This window comes from Notamacropus eugenii, chromosome 3 (genome assembly GCF_028372415.1).
Source record: "Notamacropus eugenii isolate mMacEug1 chromosome 3, mMacEug1.pri_v2, whole genome shotgun sequence".
Classification (NCBI taxonomy): Eukaryota; Metazoa; Chordata; class Mammalia; order Diprotodontia; family Macropodidae; genus Notamacropus; species Notamacropus eugenii.
In genome coordinates this window covers 440,849,970-440,868,849 of record NC_092874.1, presented here as the reverse complement: position 1 = coordinate 440,868,849, position 18,880 = coordinate 440,849,970, and the positions used below count along the sequence as shown (strand labels likewise).

General features: G+C 37.4%; 1 protein-coding gene across 1 annotated transcript in view; it reads left to right on the top strand.

The window, feature by feature from the left end:
* Positions 1-18,880, top strand: part of ARL8B (ARF like GTPase 8B) — a 46,341-nt gene that overhangs the window by 11,919 nt on the left and 15,542 nt on the right. The window contains exon 2 of the mRNA XM_072598612.1: positions 18,770-18,850. Coding sequence (XP_072454713.1) covers positions 18,770-18,850 — 81 coding nt within the window. The remainder of the gene's footprint in view (positions 1-18,769; positions 18,851-18,880) is intronic.

Sequence of the window (18,880 nt, the reverse complement as noted above, 5' to 3'; positions counted from 1 at the left end):
CTTAGAGAATTTACTTCTTTGTAACTTCCATGAAGCACCCTGAGGTTATGTGATTTGACCATAGTCATATAACCAATAAGTGCTAGAGATGGGATTTGAACCCACACCTTGCTGGTTCTGAGGCCTGCTTTCTATCCACCTTGCTGGGCGACCTCTCATTGTGTGGTTTTGGATACATGTGTAAGGGTCTGTGCCCTCGTAGGTCACAAAACCAATCTAAGACAAAGTGATAGAGTCGAATTAATGATGAAAGAGGCATTCTTGATGTTTCATAAATTGTACTGGACTCTAATAAGGAGGAACAATGGAAATTTTCTGGCAAGACTGATGCAGATACACAGGGAATTTACCAACCAATTTGGATTTTTAAAAAATGTTCTGAGGGTGGAGCCAAAGCAGGTAAAAGAAAACGAGTCTTAAGAATGTGACCCGTAAATGCTGTGTCAGCAGTGCTAGAATCTCAGCAGGAGCTGATGTTAAAGACAACACAAAAGGGTTTTTAAGGCTGGCTTATGAAAGGATCAGACTAGAGAGGAGCTTTGGGGGATCCATGGCCTGATGATTGCCAATAGTAAAGAGAAAGCTGAACTGCTCTGTTCTTGCTTCTGTTTTTTTTGCCAAGGAGAATTACTTTTCTCCTGTAAGTAACTGAACAAAGATTACTAATAGGGAATGATACCGAAGATGAGAAAGGGGAGATAATAAGAGCATCTAACTGCCCTTGCCATCACCTGGCCCAGGGGAACCATAGCCTCAGGGACTGAAAGCCCTGAGCTACTGATAGTGATAGCTGAAAGGTCATAGAAAATGGGGGAGCTGATGTGAGAGTGGAGAAGGACATATGCCTCAATGTTTAAAAGAGAGAGAGAGAGAGAGAGAGAGAGAGAGAGAGAGAGAGAGAGAGAGAGAGAGAGAGAGAGAGAAACAGAGTCTGTAAACTATCAGCTAAAGTTAGGCTTTGATTCTAGAGAATATTCTAGAACATAACATTAAAAAGATGGTTGGCAAACATTTAGAAAAGGAAGCCACTCTGGCTTTGTTAAGAAATGGTCAAACTAGACTAACCTCATTTGTTTTTTTTTAACAAGATTATTAAATTAGTAGACATGGAAATCCTATGGAGATAGTTGACCTAGATTTTTAGCAAAGCATTGATAAAGTAGCTCATACTGTTTTTCTGGAGAAGATAGATGTGGATGAGGTCAGTGGTCTCTAAACTTTGTGTGTATGTCAGTAGAAAGTTTTTTTAAACAGCACCTTTATATGTGTACTTATTTATAATTGTTTGCATGTGGTATGATACATTATGAAGCTTAAAGAAAACTGAAGTTGGAACAAATAAGATGATATAATTGTTGAAATGTATTGTCAGGAGATTACATGATTAGATTTATGCTTTAGGAAAATCACTTCGGCAGCTGTGTGAAGGATGAGATTGGAGTGAAGAGCAGCTTGAATCAAGAAGACCAATTAGGAGGCTTTTACCATAGTGCAGGTGAGAGGTAAAGAAGCCCTGAAGTGGGGTGGCAGCTTTGTGAGTAGAGAGGAGGTATATGAAAGCTATTGGGCAGGTAGAAATGACAAGATTTGGCAGCTGATTAGATTTATGCACTGAAAGAAGATGAGGACTCTAGGGTAAAAGGCTGCAAACCTGGTTGATTAGAAAGATGCTGGTATGCTCATCGATAGCAGGGAAGTTTGGAAGCGTGGTATTTGGGAGGAGAGATAAGTAGTGAGTTCTTTTTTGAGCTTGTTGAATTTGAACACTAGACATAAATAGAGTCAGGAAGACCTAAATTCAAATCTTGATTCAGATACATGCTAGCTGGGTGACACTGGGCAAGTCACTTGACTGACAGCTGCCTTAGTTTTCTCATCTGTAAAATGGAGATAAATAAAGCACCTTCTTCCCACAGTTGTTGTCAAGATCAAATGAGATACTCTTTGTAAAAAACTTAGCACAATGCCTGGCACATAGTAGGAGCTTTAATAAAGGCTTTATCAATCCCCTTCCATGTCCAGTGTGAAATGTTCATTAGGCAGTTTGTGATGTGGGACTGGAATTCAGGAGAAAGATTAGGGCTAGATATATAGGTCTGGAATTACCAGTATTGAGATCACAATTAAACCTGTCAATGACTTGAGAGCTGATGAAGTAAGCAAGGGAGAGAGTTTATAGTTAGAAGACTCAGGACAGAGACTTGGGGTTCAATTGTGGTTAGGGGACACAATATGGATGACCGTGCAGTAACAGGGACGAAGTGGGCGGACAAGGTAGGAAGACCAAAAGAGTAGTGAAGAGACAGGAAGTATCCATGAGGAGAGAGTGGATACATGCTGCTCAGAGGCCAGGTAATATAGAGATTGAGAAAAGGTATTATTTGGCAGTTAGGAGATTTGTAGCTTTGAAAAGAGCAGTTTTAGTTGAGAGAAGAGTCAGGAATAAGGAGCACATTGAGTACCTGGGTATTGGAAAGATGGTAATTTTCTCTAAGGAAATAGGAAATTCCAGAAGGGAGTTGTTTTTTTGGGGGGGAGGGGGAAGGTAATGATAGAATTGGTACCCATCTACATTTGTTCATTCTGTGCTATCTATTCTCATTGAAAAATGAAAACAGTGTGATGGGATTGAAGTATTAGCAACTGTGCCACAGTGTGGAGCTTGCCACTCTGTGATCCGGGGGCATCTGGGGTGGGGTGGGAGGGTAGAAATTTGCTTGGGCACTTGCTGAAAGTAGCTAGGTCAAATTAACCTATACCCTTCCTACTTTAAAAGTCCATTACCTAGTAAATCCATAGAAAGCCTGTAGGTGAAGGAGAAAGTACAGAGTGGACAATTATTGAAAAGAATGGTGTAGTTGTATTGGAGACAAACCCTTGATTGACTTTAAGGGTGAGATATGATCTGTCTTCACACGCTCATTGAGTTAAAAAGCCCCCTCCCCCCCCCCATTTTACCTGGAGTCATTCCATGGTCTCAAATTTGGAGATCACTGCATTAGATAATTCATTTAGAAAAGTCCAGAACTGATTGGATTGCTAGATTCAGAAAGTAGTTGTAAATGAGTTAATGTCAACATGGCAGAACATCTCCATTGGAGTACCTAAGGAGTTTGTCCTTGGTCCTTATGAGGTTTAATATTCTTATCGGTGACTTGAATAAATGTAGAATTGGCATATTTATCTAATTTGCTTGGTATAGCTAATACAGGGGTAACAGGATCCAAAAGGACTTGGCAGTATAGAGTCTATTAAGATGAGATTCATTGGGATAAATGTAAAGTCTTAGAATTGGGTTAAAACATCAGTTCCACAATTGCATGATTAGCCATTATTTTGAATAAGATTTGAAGGTTTTAGTGAACTTCAATCTCAATACAAGTCAACCATATGATGTTGGGCCAAAAAGCTAATAATGCCCTAAAAGACAGAGGTTCCAGGATTATGGAGTTGATGCCCTCTGCCCTCATCTGAATTGTTCATTTCAGGGTGTCACAGTTTAGAAAGGATATTGACAAGCTGGAGGGTCTAGAGAAGGACCAGGGTGGTCAAAGACCTTGAGACGGGTTGAAGGAACTGGACTATTTATTTAGCTTAGAGAAGATAAGGCCTTGGAAGAGTGGAGTTGTGGGGAAACATTTTCAGGTATTTGAAGAGCTCTGTGGAGGAGGGATTAATCAGATTTGTTCTTTTTGGTTCCAGAGGGCAGAACTAGGAGTAATAGATAAAAATTTCAAAGAGATAAATTTAGGCTTGATGTCAGGAAAAAATCCTAGCAATTATAACATCAAAAAGAATATAAGATTCCTGCCAAGGTGGTGCCTTCCTTTTTCTTGGAGATCTACATGCAGAGGGTGGATAGCACACTACTTTAGTCACATATCTCATAGTGGACTATATGGTCCTTGAGGGACTCTTCTAATTTCCAAATTCTTTGATTTTGTGAAACAAATTTAATAATTCCTAGAAAAACAATTCCTAAAAAATCCCTATCTCTCTGGCTCTTTATCCCATACTAGGCTTATTGTAATGGTAGCAAGTGTGACTGTAGATGGCTGAGTAAATGCTATCTGTATAGTAGCTTGGAAATGCTGTAAGTTGGCGTTTGATTCGTGTTCAGTGACTATCTGTTGTATTCCATGACTATCTGTTGGTAGGCTATTAGTATGTGGAAAGTGATCTACTACTGTCAGCTAATGAAACTAGACTTTCTACCAGGAGTGATGTCAAACCCTAGTAAAAATGGAGGCCACTGAACCGCAAATAAGAATCCCACCCTGCAAGTAGACTGCACATTGATTTTGGAAATCTCATGCTTATATATTTATTTTTTATTGATATGTTACATTAATATTAGGTAGGGATTAGATAAAACTAATATATAAAATATTCTTATTGCTATGGGGCAACTTATATCATTATATTATATGTTAATTTGTAGATATTATTAGAATGTTAAAGGAGCAGCTAGCTGGATAGAGCCCCTGGAGTAAGGAAAACCTGAATTCAAATCTGGTCTTGGACCTTACTAGCTGCATGACTCTGGCTAAGTCACTTAACCTATTTGCCCTAGGTTCTTCATCAGTAAAATGGGGATAATAATAGCACCTCCCTCTCAGGATTATTGTGAGGATCAAATTAGAAAGTAATTTTACAGCACTTAGCATACTGCCTGGTAAGGCTATAAGCTCTATATAAATATTAGATATTATTCTTAGACAATTTGTTTTCGATATTTATGGGTATTTGTTTATTACATGCATGCAAATAAGATGAAAAAAGAAAACATACAATGTTTTAATATCAAAAAGATTCAAAATTATGACATTATATTACTGCAGGAAGATTCAGATTTAATTTAATATTATTTGCTAGAAACTAAACATCTCTTGCCAGAAATTATATTATCACTGAGTTTTCAAAGACTGCATTTTTTATCAAATGCAGTTTTCAGTATGGATAATAAATGCTCGTTTGATAATCTTACCTATGTGAAGTTTTAATATTATTCAGGGATGAAAATATCTGCTCCCTTAGGTATATACTACCAAACACATTGTTAAGATAATTGCTGCATACATAGACATTTCAACAAAATGTCTTGCAAGTAAGAATAAAAATCTGGAACACTTAACTTCATTGCACTTTTCTTTTAGTGCTGCTACATTGAATTTCAGCAAATTCTATTTGAGTGTTACTTTTTCATCCTCAACATCAAAGGATAATTAATAGTAAACAGTTATTTTCACACATTCGAATCCATCATATTTCCTGTTAAATTCAAATAGAAATTCTTGACTATATGAGGCACTTGCTGAAATTATAAGACCTAAATCACTCTATAATTTTTACATGTAGGAAAATGAGTCATAAAAAATTGTTAGTTTCTTTTCCCAAAGACCAAGTGTTAGCTTAAATGCTTTAATACAGTCATATGGGGCTGAGCCAAGATGGCGGAGTAGAAAGACACACATACATTAGCTCCGAACCCACAGCCCATAAAATATCTGTAAAAAAGAACTCCCAACAAATTCTGGAGCAGCAGAAGCCACAGAACAATGGAGCAGACGAGATTTCTGTTCCAGAGAGCCCTGAAAATCTCTCGCAAAAGGTGTTGCGCTGCGGACCCGGAGACGAGCCCAGCCCTGCCTTGGCTGCTGGGCACGAAGAGGAGCAGATCCGAGCAGGCTTCAGGGATGGAATCTCCAGCGGCCGTGCGGGTCCCAAAGGTTGGTGAGAGGGTCTTCTCGGCTTGCCGGGAGGGAAGTGGGGTGCCCCCATAACTCAGACCCCCTCGGGAGGCAGCAGCAGACAGGGGCTCCCCAAGCAGGCAGGAGCTTGGATCCATTGTTGAAGGTCTCTGCATAAACCCCCTGAGGGAACTGAGCCTGAGTGGCAGCCCTGCCCCCACCTGAGCACCTGAACTTAATCTCACACTGAATAGCAGCCCTGCCCCCGCCCAAAGCCCTGAGGCTGGGGAGAAGCATTTGAATCTCAGACCCCAAGCACTGGCTGGGCGCATCTGGAGGCAAAGTGGGTGTGAAGAGAACATTCAGAAGTCAAGTCACTGGCTGGGAAAATGCCCAGAAAAGGGAAAAAAAATAAGACTATAGAAGGTTACTTTCTTGGTGAACAGGTATTTCCTCCCTTCCTTTCTGATGAGGAAGAACAATGCTTACCATCAGGGAAAGACACGGAAGTCAAGGCCTCTGTATCCCAGCCCACTCAATGGGCTCAGGCCATGGAAAAACTCTAAAAGGATTTTGAAAATCAAGTTAGAGAGGTGGAGGAAAAACTGGGAAGAGAAATGAGAGACATGCAAGTAAAGCATGAAAAACAAGTAAACACCCTGCTAAAGGAGACCCCAAAAAATGCTGAAGAAAATAACACCTTGAAAAATAGGCTAACTCAATTGGCAAAAGAGGTTCAAAAAGCCAATGAGGAGAAGAATGCTTTCAAAAGCAGAATTAGCCAAATGGAAAAGGAGGTTCAAAAGCTCACTGAAGAAAATAGTCCTTTCAAAATTAGAATGGAACAGATGGAGGCCGATGACTTTATGAGAAACCAAGAAATCACACAACAAAACCAAAAGAATGAAAAAATGGAAGATAATGTGAAATATCTCATTGGAAAAACAACTGACCTGGAAAATAGATCCAGGAGAGACAATTTAAAAATTGTGGGCCTACCTGAAAGCCATGATCAAAAAAAGAGCCTTTAATACAGTCACATATAAATATTACAGCCCGATTTTGACCCTGATGTTTTTGATTCAACTCATTCAAATGCCCCATAATACCTATAGTGAAAACCAAATCCTGAAAACAGTTCTTATTATTAAGTATTCCTTTCAGTTCTAAAAACATTTTAATTTCATGGTGAAGTTGCCAAAATTGTTTTAAAACCTGACGACAGCAAAGCCAGCCAACTTCTGTTATGATAAAATAAACCTTCCTGCTGACTTTCAGTTTCCAAAAGTAATGAAGAAAACTGTCATTGATTCAATCCTTGAGAACCTATAAAATTCACTGTTTTTAAAATCTTGAGCTCATTTTCCATTTTCCCTTCTTTTGAATGCACCATTTGCTGGCGTATAATGCAGTGAACATGATGAAACTGACGATCAGGAGCAATTTCATTCAGCTTCCCCAGTAATTGAGCTACAAGTCCATTTGTCTTCCCTGTCATTGCTGCTGCACCATCGTCACACACATGAGTTTTGATGATGGAAGGTGTACTCTTCTATGAGTCTACATGCTTTCTTTAAAGTATCTTTGCCTGTTGTAGCATTTAGAGAAAAATCTCTAGCAGTTTTTCACTCACAGTGAGATTTTTGTCACATGCTCAAAGAAATATGACTGTTTCTGTCAGGCCTTTAATACTTGGACCACAATTGAAAAAGTCCGGCAGTTCTCCAATTTTGATTTGTTTTCCATGATGTCAGTGGCAATTTCACTAATTCTTTCTGTACCAGCGTTTCATGATAATGAAATACTCTGAAAAAACTTTTTTGGCACAAAGAATTTCAGTGGCTTTCCCCACATATTCCTTTACAAAATCACCTTCATGAAAACGCTTTGAATGTTTAGTTATGAAATCTGAAATAACATAACTACCTCTGACTAATATGCCACATTCTTGCTGTCTTGATGGATTTTTATAAATACTTTTTGTTGTTTGTGAAGTGTAGGCTTTAAGTTTCTTAATTTCTTTTATTTTACATAAGTATTGATTATATGACATTTTAAATTATAGTCCTTGCAGATACTAATAATGTGTCTACCAATTAAACATAAAATTTGTTTTCTACTCCAGAAAAGAAATATCTGGGTCCCAACTTGTCTGAAAAATTCTGTTTTCTTATTGTTTAGATCTTTTCTGACTGTGCTTAGAATGAGATGTGATTTATACTCATCCTGTGAAGTAAAAATTAAAATAAGTTGTAAAACAAATAATTTATAATTTTATACTACTAATTATAAATACATTTATAGCTTTCTTACTTTATATAAATTGTAGTTAAAGACTCTTCTTTCTCAACCTTTTTTAACTGTAGCGAAGACCCTTTGAATATGAAATCTACAAAATATCATTTCCAGCATACTATTTAACACAGAATAGATTTCATTGGTCCATGGAATCAAACTTAAGGAGCATCTACTACACAAACTGTGCTTAAAAGAACCTGAAGGTTGGAATTTACATGGGTAGGTGGCATGAAGCCTTCCCCCACTAGGTTTTTGTGAGGGAGTGAGTTTCAGAATGTGAATGACTGTTGCTTCTGGTTGATTCACAAGAGAGGGAAAGCCTGCTATCAGGAGAACAGCATTGGAAGAAGAGGAAGGACTACCTTATGTATGTCGATTTTGGCTTCTCCTTTTCAGAAATAACTACCTCTTCTTTGTTTAGTTTTCATACTAACTCCAGAATACCATGACACTTTGCCAGTGAATGAAACTTCCACTTAAAAACTGACTTCCTCCCTCACTCCCTGCTTGGGTACTCCACAGGAGAATCCATACCTAGGCACAATGTGCTGCTTCAAGGTGCTTAGTCAAATGAAAATCTGTAGTGCTACAGTAACAGATACTATGCAGAGGAAAATGGACATTTCTACTTTTCACTAATAGCCCTTCAAATATTATTCTACAGTGTGAGGATCTTCTTTTAGTGGCTGTGTCTTCCAGGTCAGAGTAAGAGAATCTTAAATGTTACCACCTTATAGCTCTAGAAGTATGATGGTGTGAAAGCAGCCATTTCTATTCAAATAATTCATGAAAATAGTGGATTTTCATAATTGAAACATAACACAGTCAAGTAAACAGTATTTCAGGAACATTTTGTAGTAGGATCTGGAAACATTCTGTGTGTAACAAATAAGGGGTTAAATTTGAATGTGGCTTATCTTTAAAAGTTTTAAAAATCACTGGAGCAGAGAGCTGCAGTATTAGAGATATAGGAACAGAAGGTGAAAATTTACAAAGGTTTGAAAGGAGCTCTAGATGAGAGACTATATGAAGTCCATGTTTAAGTACTATAATTTGTTTCCCTTGTTTAGGGTTAGGGAACCTTATTTATAAGCTACATTTTATTACTTTCAGCTTTTTCTTTCATAAGTACCTCATTGTTAGAAAATTACAAGAATTAGTTTATGTATTAGATATATTATAGCCTATTGGTGGTACTGAGGTTTTTTCGGTTTTCTTTTTTTAAGTGTTCATTTTTTATGATAATAAAGTTGACAAACGTCATTCACATTTCCACATATAAAGAACAGAATGAGGATTGTATATGAATCTGTGAATCTCTTACGAATAGTTTATTTTTTAAAAAGTGTTTATATTTAGTTTAACATGGCATTACCAACACTTTCCACTGCCCTGTTTATCTGACTTCTTCTGAACTTCCGTTATTGTCTGTGACTTTTGAAAATATTGCTGATGTTCTTATTTTTAGTATCAATATTGCTTCCCACCGTCATTCCCCTGCCCCTCCCCACATTCCTTCCTGTGACTCTCATTCCCTCAAAAAATTAAAAAAAACACACACACCAAAATGTTTGCAACAAACATAACTGTTTGGACTGTGTGCCTTATTCCGCACCTTTCTCTCAAGGGGTGGGGAATAATTCATCGTCAGTTTTTTGTAGGCAAGATTGGTCATGGCATTGTTTAGAGCTCTCAAATCTTTAAAAGTTGTTGTTCTTTACATTATTGTCGTTGTATAAATTATTCTGATCTGAGTGGAGCAGCTTTAAGAGAAGGCAAACTATCCTACTCTCTGAGGATGTGGAGAGAAAAATTGTATAAAAATGACATTTAGATCTGTTAAATGAATTCTTACAATCACATGTCCCTCTTACTGAACAGTCATGATTTAAAAAAAAAAGGGATGTCTTTATCCCAATATATGTAAATTAGTAACTACCTTGAAAGGTTGTTGGGCAGAAAGAGAAATAAATAAGGAATGGCAGAGCTTGGGGAAATTGGAGCCCTTCCTGGGAGCTCTTAGCCCTGAGAAGGGAAGGGGGTAAATACTTCACAGGTGAGTAGTCATGTCAGATTTTTATTATTGAGGATAGAGAAAGCTATAAAAATTTGAAGGGTACTGCACATATATGCTTACTTTACCTATGGGTTCCCAATGACTAGTCAGTCCCAAGTCTGTGTCAGTTCTCTCTGGACTTCCTCCTTTATACCTATGAGCTATATCTGTGCCAAGTGAGATGACCAGTAAATAGATCCTAGACTGCTTTGAGTAACAGTGGTTAATTATCATGCATGGATAATGAGCAAGGCTTAAAAGTTTTTTTTAGATTAAAAGGTAGTCAGCAGCAAAATGTAACTGTTCAAGAAATGATCTTTTATAAGGTTTCCTCCAGTTAAATTTACCTACAAATATGGCAGTGCTGTGGAAAGTCGAAGCAGCAAACAAATCATGCTAGGATTTTGGAAAACATTCTCAGTTGACTTCAAACAGTTGTGTCCATTTAATTGAGAAATAGGAACTGTAAGAGATGGTGGGCTTTTGCAAGCAGTAGTCCCAGCAATTGTTGGAGGACAGAATGAAGAACTTTGTGTTTTTAGTAAAATATTACCCTTGTTATTTTTTGCCTGCACATATATTGGTAATTAATAATAGTTAATAGCTATATAGCACCTACTTGACTAGACTTTGATAGCTACAAGAGAAAAGCTGATGACTTTGTGCAACTCTGCCTCACTTAAATCAGATTCATGCACAAGTCGAGACATCACCCTGTGTTGTCATTAGATCTCTTCAAAAATGAAGGACTAACAACAGTGCTTACTATGTGCCAGGCAGTGGGCTGAATGTTTCTCATTTGATCCTCACAATATCCCTGTGAGGGAGGTGCTATTATTATTCCCATTTTTTCAGATAAAGAAACTGAGGCAAAGAGAGGTTAAGTGACTTGTCCAGAGTCATACAACTAGTAAGTGTCTAAGGCCAGGTTTGTATTCAAGTCTTTCTGACTTCAGGTCTTGCACTCTATCCCTTGAGCTACCTAGTTGCCTACATATGTACATGTACACACACACACACATAAAATTTGTTAGTATTGGATCCTTTTCATAATGTTGTCCTTAGGGACCATGAATGGAGTCCTTTTATTTTAATAAAGATTATTAAATTTTATAATTATCAAGTTAAAGAATGAAATCATATAGAACAAACTCATCTATATTTGAAAGTCTTTTGTGAGCATATTTTTTTTTTCCAGTTACTCAACTTACTTGATAATGCAGATTTGTTTTACACCAAATGAAACTAATGAGTAGTATTGTGGCAAAGTTTTTGTATTCTTTCTTTCTTTGCTTTTTCTTTCTCTCCTCTTTTTTCTTCTTTCCTTCTTCCTTTTTCTTTCTTTTTGTCTTTCTGTCTCTCTGTGTTTTGTTAGATTCAAAAGATTGTAAACTCCCTGAGGTCAAGTACTGCTTTTTATCTCTATCTTCAGTGCCTAGCATATAGAAGGTGATTAATAAATGCTTGTTGAATGAATGAATGAATGCTTTGTATAGAATGAGATTCATGATCAGAAGGATCTTTTATCTTTGCCAATTGAGTAATGGGGAGTGGGATGGAGATGAAGGTTGCCATACCTATATCTCTACCCTGAAAGGTACTATAGTAAAAACTAATTGAGAATTAACAAGTATTGTTAGGGAAATACTGTTAATATGCTTTCTGAAATAAGGGAAATACATCTCCTACTATCTCCCTTGGAATTAGAGTTTTGGAACTCTCTACTTGAGTACCTAGTGTACAGCAACCTTATGCCCATCCAAAGCAAAATAAATACACGTAGAATTAATGAATGATCTCAAATAGGTACAGATATTCAAGAGATCACCATTGCTGTCTGGTACCAAATTATAATTAAGTAGTAGTAATAATTATAATAATATACATTTAATTAGAACTTTTTTCAGAGTCCTTTGATTTCAAGGATCTGTGGTTTCATTGGTATGGCTAATCTCACTGATATAATCCCCTTTCCCCCCAACACACACACACACACACACACACACACATACACACATACATACACACATGCATATGCACACACACTTACTAGCTAAATGATTTGTGAGAGCTGTTGTGGCTGAAAATTCATTACTCTGAAGTGATGAACCTCTGTATACTTGATTTGATCAACTCTTGCCTTTTTGACTTGATAGTAGTAGCTCTTTAGACCTTGTGTTCTGTGAACATAGCCTGAAAGAATCCGTAAGTCACCTCCATTCCATGAGGAGACATTGGAAGAAAATTTTTGTATTGGTTTCAACACCTTATTCTTGACTTAAGATATATCTAAAAAAGAGCTGGGTTGGTTAGATGGTATTAGGGAGAGCTCGGGAGTTAGAGGACTGAATTCAAATCCTTCCTCTGGTGCTTCTTGTATGACAAATTCCGCTTCATCCATGAAATGAAAAAGATAGGCTAGATTGCCTCATAGGTTTCTTTCCGCTCTAGATTTGTTATCCTTTCTATTTATACTGTAAAAGGAGTTAAGATAAATTTTAACTATGTCTTTCTTCCTTTAGCATCTAGCTTGTTCTAACAGCTCTCGGTGGAAACAGGCTACTTTTTGTCTATTTTATTTTGGTCTTGGCTTGAAATTCATAGTCATGGTAAAAGATTGCAATTTTAGTTAGAATTTGTGCTTTTTTACATGTTATAGTGGGAGGATAGTACTTACAATAGAAGGGGGAAAAAAGAACACTTTCATAGTGATTATTGCCCAGAGACCAGTTAATTGTTCTGACCTTACAATCTGAGGATTGTTTGGAGTCATGAAGACATGATTTTATATTTATTTTTTCTGCTCTGTACTCTCCAACTTGCTGATAACTGCATGTTGACCATGTTTTTTGAATATAAACTTTCAAAATCATTGGGAGTTTATAGCTCTGAGGGTTTATTAGTGAACTCTTTACTTCACTAAACAGCCTTATGACAAAGATAACTCAGCCTGTGTTGAAAAAATTAGATGTGAAGTTTTACATTTCTTACACTTATGTGGTATAAAAAATCCATTAAAAATAATCTATCCATTGTAATAAAACTTAGTGGAACTTCTTAGGGGAAAACCATGACTTCACAAAACATACGATGTTAGACTGTGCTGAGGGCTCAGAATTGAGGATTGGATGGGAGATTTCTTGTTATCACCAGTCAGGCACCTCCGTGTCCACTTTTATGCAAATCTTGCTAATCTTCAGTCAGATGCAGAAACCTTGTTTAAGGTTTCAAGTGTGGAAAGCAGTGTTTGTCGACTGGAATTTAGTGTGTAGAGGCTCATCCCCAGAAGTTTGGCCTGCCAGGTAATGTTTTTTTAAGAGCTGGTTGTATCCATTTAATTGAGAAGTAGGAACTGTAAGAGATGATGGGCTTTTGCAAGCAGTAGTCCCAGCAATTGTTGGAGGACAGCCATATGCCAAATGTTCCTCTGTGTTAGATATCATTTTCTATGGTGATGGTGTCCAAATAGCAGGACAAAAAGACTGACCATACTAAAAAGCAATATTTAGATTGCTTAAAATACTAGCAGTTAGTATAAATGTGTGGTCACTGTCTATAGAGGTGGTTGACAAATTATTGGATAACTTGAGTCTTAACTGATGAAATAGCTTTGTATTTTGTTAAAATATATTTAATCTCATCAAATCTAGCATTAAATACTTAGATAAACATAGATTTTTAGAACTGGAAGGGACATTAGAAATCCTCTAATCCAACTCCTGTATTATATGGATGAGAAGAGTGAGACTCGTTGAGATGAAATGATTTCCTCTAGGTCATACAGGTAGAAAGAAGCCAAGTTGGAATTTGATGAGGTTCTATTTCCCAGTCCAGCCAGGTGCCTGATATGTGCCAGGCACTGAGCATGCGCCACCCCGGCAGATAAAGAAGTGCAGGACAGTTTGAGAATGTGATACTTAGTTGACTTTTGAAGGAGACTAAGGATTCTAAGGTGGAGGAGAAGGAGGGCATTCCAGGAATGGGATGCTGCTTGTGCAGTCACCAGGGTGGAGATGGAACGCAGAGTTCTGAGACAGCTGATTCATGCTAATTTTGGTAAACATTAGCAATCAATTTCAAGAGTTGTTTTAGTAAGGCTTGGGATGACCTGCTTCCAAGAAGAACGTGCTAAGTAAAAAAGTCTGACCCTCCTAAAGGAACAAATGGGAGGCAGGAAGAGTGATGTAGACTGTCAGTGGGACCTAGTGCCTCTAGGCAACTCACTAAAACCAAAAGTTGCAGAGTAGGGACTGAGCTGATCAGTCTAGGTAATCCTTCCCCAGGAGCTCCCTACAAGATGAAATCAATGGTCTGATCCAAAAGAAAAAATGCGAATGACCTGTTGCTAGCCACAGAGGTTAGGATGAATTTATCAAGTACTTAGTTATGGCTGGTTCTGTGGGAGATTAAAAACAATTGGAGCTAAAAATCCAGGTGCTACTGATTTAGTAAACTATTTGATGCTTAATGCCTTTTGTACTAGAAGAACATCTCTGCTTCCTGAAGTTAAATATTATGAAACCTAGACTACCTTTGAATTGGTTTTAACTATTCTTAGGAGGGACGTTAGTCAGATATTTTCAGAGTCAAGTACCAGAAACATCCCAGTGGATCTGAAGGGCAGTTATTGTCACAGGGTAAGAAAAGTGTAGGAATTGTAATCCAAAAATTGTTAGTCACCGTGATGCAACTTAATGTTTTTTTAATCTTGGGCAAAAAACCTTTGAGTCCCAAAATGAATGTAAAATACTTGATAAAACATAAACTACTATTTAAATGGCTTATTACTAAAAGTGACTATTTTCTGCGTCATCATTAGGGCTCTTCAGACATTGGTTGCATTTCTTTTTATTAGTTCTTCAGGTGAGAGTGAGCTCGAGTATAAAATGCAGCATGCATTAGGACATGAGGCTGGCTGCCTTTTAAAATGAACTCTCTTGAGTGGTCTGGGTTGATAAGCAGGTTGACTCATAGTTGGAACTTTAAGTCGGGGAAATTTGATGCTGTAAAGAAGAATTCTTCGTCAAGGAATTTGCTGCTAGGCCGACATTGCTCTTAGCTATAGGCATTAACTAGTTCTATCAAGAATGGTGTAATTTGCAAGGCAGGTATACATTTAATTAGTGGTTGAAAAATTTTTTCTCTGCCATTCTGCCTTTTTGAGAAGTTCTTATGAAAATCTTAATCTTTTAATCTATTATGCAATTTAACAGCTTAATGTCAAAAAATAAATGTAAAGATTGAATAGTGTCACTGAGCCTCAATTTTGCCACAAAAATTATTTTTAAACCCATGTGGCTTTGCTTGTTGGCATTGTTAGATATGTTAAAAATTGAGAACCCTTGGTTAGTTGTTGTCCTTTATTCTTGAAGAGGACCAAAATGGCATCACTATGTTGGAGTCAAGGTACAATGTGCCCAGTGTGGTGGCTTACCAGACCAATGTAAACTCAGAAGGCTTTTACCACAGGTTGGGCACAAGTAGTCCACGTGAATCTTTGGAATGGAGATGTCTCTAAGTTTGCTCATCTCACCTTTCTTTGGAGCTATGGCAATTTTACTTTGCTCATAGTTTTCTTTGATGCAGGCGAGCCAAGCTGGGTGGTCCTTTGCCAGTCTCTCCCATATCACACAATCGGTTCCAAAGTTCTTCAGAGAGACCTTCAGAAGATTGTTCATGTACAAAATGTTCGTCTTTTGACCTCCATGTGAGTGCTTGCCTTGTGTGAAGTTTTAGTCTTTTAGACAGACGTATATTTGGCACTTGAACAATATGGCCAGCCTATTGGAGTTGTGCTGCATGCAGTAGCGTTTGAAAGCTTGACAAGGACCTCAGTGTCTGACACCTTATAGTCTCGCCAGATGATCATCAGAATCTTCCTAAGACAATTCAATATGAAAGCAATTCAGTTTCCTTCCATGGTGATGGTATGATGGCCAAGTTTCACAGGCGTACAGCAGTGAAGTCAGCACAAAGGCTTTGTAGACATTCAGTTTGGTAGGCAGTCTGATATCTCTTCTCTCCCACACTTTGGTTCAGAGCCCCCAAACACTGCTGGCTCTGACAGTGCATACATCACCCTCTCATCTATGTGAGCATCCTTGGAAAGTGTACTGCCAAGGCAAGTGAACTTATCCACAGTATCCAGAACTTCTCCCTTTGCTGAACTGATGATTCTGTGTATGGATGTTGTGGTGCTGGCTGGTGGAGAACTTGTGTTTGCTTGGTGTTAATTGTTAAGCCAAAATTAGCACAAGCAGCAGAGAATTGATCTATACTTTGTTGCCTCTCAGCTTCAGAGGCTAAATTCAGTGCACAAACAATTGAGAATCCTAAGCATCTAAAAAAACCCCAAGAAACAGCGATACAAAACAAGTTAAGTCACGTGATGACCCAGAGGGCTCTTCCCTGCCTGGAGTTGAGGTTTAAACCCAGCTTGGCTGATTCTAAGGCCAGCCCCTTTTCCACTGTGCCTCAGGCTTCTTTGGAGAAAAATTTAGTTAATTCTTGATGCTTTGCAAGAACAAATGTAGCTTAACTCTTGATTTTTTATACTTGTACATGCCATTGTTAGCACAGATAATTTCAAAGTTAGCTTTATCTTTCATATAATAATATTTGGTTAGAAGAAGAAATTATCTAATTCATGACAGTATAATAATGTGAAGTGTCTGAGGATCGTAGCTTAGACATTTTTCTTGCTCCATTTCTTCCTTAATTTATTTCCAAGATGTTTACAAGGGGAGCTGGTAAGAGTAGATTGTCTATACTAATAGTATAATAGAAAAAGTTGATAGATTGTTTTGATATCAGTAATCAATCTAGGAACTCACAAACCTAAAACAAGGTATATATCTTGAAAAATTATGAAAAACAGCATAAATGAACAGTTGTGGATGATAGAACATGTAGTCTTTCACTTTTGTAATTTCTTGCTTCTTAAGAGGAAGGATGTGTGATTTAATTCAAATAAACGTGATAGACTTTGTTGCTGACAAACAGTAATTTCATGTACAGGGTATGTTGTTTTGATTGTCCTTTCTTCACTCAGCATCACTTTATGAAGGTTTTTTTCACATTTTGAAAACATTCTTCACTCATAATTTCTTATGGTATAGTAGTGTTCCATAACTCCTATATAAAAATTTACTTGGTTATTATCAAATTGTTGGAAACGTAGTTCTCGAAGCTTTTTGCTATTTTAGAATTCTGTGTCTAACTTTACCAGAAATGAATCTTTTTGTCCTCAAGGAATAAACTTAGGAGTGGGATCACTACGTTAAAGGGTATGACTGAGTTTGTAACTTTGCTAATATAATTGACACATTTGACATTTGACAGATCCACCAATAATACATTAGTTTGACGTATAGATTTGAGAGACCGCAGAGTCATTTTGGTTGTGTGGGGTGGTAGTGGGGGAGGGTTCTGGATAAAAACAAAAGAAAGTTTAAGACCACCTTATGTAAGCAGAAATGATTTCTCCAAGTGCTTAGGCAATTTGTTATTTATGAAACCAAATTATTTTAAAATATTGGCATATATTAGCTATTATGGCTTCAAAATTGGCACAGGGAAAATTTTTGATAGAAATGTAACTTTTTTTTACCAATGGCAAATTATAACTATTTGTAAGAGGGATGAGAACCAGGAAGGTCATTTGACCAATAAATAATAATAAAATGGGGAGAGTGCCTCATTTGCCTACACTGCAGGCTTATTGTGTGTCTCAAATAAGATGTATGTGAAAGTGCTTTGAAAACTAATGTTATATATAATTATGATATGGTAGCATGACAAAGATTTCCCAGAATTGGTCAGAGGGTGATAAAAGAATTAGAATAATCTTTTGGAGTTTGTGCTAATGGAATTTGACTGGTAGCAAGGAATTCAGTGTAGGGCTTTGAGATGTTTGTGAGCATTTCTCAAGTTATAAGACCTATGAGGTCAGTAGTGTATACATTTCCCCAATTTTACAGATGTGGAGACCTACATAACTAACAAGTGCCAGTACTTGTTCTCGGGTCTCTTCACTCTTAAGTACGGAGCCTTTTGCCCTTTGTCAGGCAGTATATATAGCTACATCATAGATAGTACTGGCTTTGGCTAAAATCAGTCATTAGGGCATGTAAGTGACAAAGTGGATAGAGCACTGGACCTGAAGTCAGGAAGCCTCATCGTCCTGAGTTCAAATCTGGCCTTAGACACTATTTGTCTGATCCTGGGTAAGTCACTTAAACTCTCTTTGCCTCAGTTCCTCATCTGTAAAAAATGAGCTGGAGAAGAAAATGGCAAACCATATCAGTATCTCTGCCAAGAAAACTCCAAATGGGGTCATGAAGAGTTGAACATGATTTAAAGGACTGAACAACGACAAATGTCAGTCAGATGGGAGGCTTTTCATTCATTTATCCACCAGCTTTTTTATTTCTCTTGTGGTATATCATAGAAGTATGGTAGAATTTTGTACCTGACCCCAGGCCAGTCTTAGAGAAGATAACAACTAAGCTCCAGAATATTTCCTTTCCTTTTCTAAGTGTGATTTTAATGACATGACACTCTTAAACCAGTGATTATGATAAGTGTTTTTTGAAACAAAACTGATATTGTTGGTGTGTATTATCAAGAACAATTTCAGATATGGAGTGATTGAGGGAAGCTTTTAATGCTTAGGTAATGTGGATAAATTCAGATTTGTCTAATACAAAGTTTTCCTTTTCTTCAGTCAGGTCAGTTCAGTGAAGATATGATCCCAACAGTGGGCTTTAACATGAGGAAAGTGACTAAAGGTAACGTCACAATAAAGGTATGTAAAAGCCACACTGTATTGTACTCA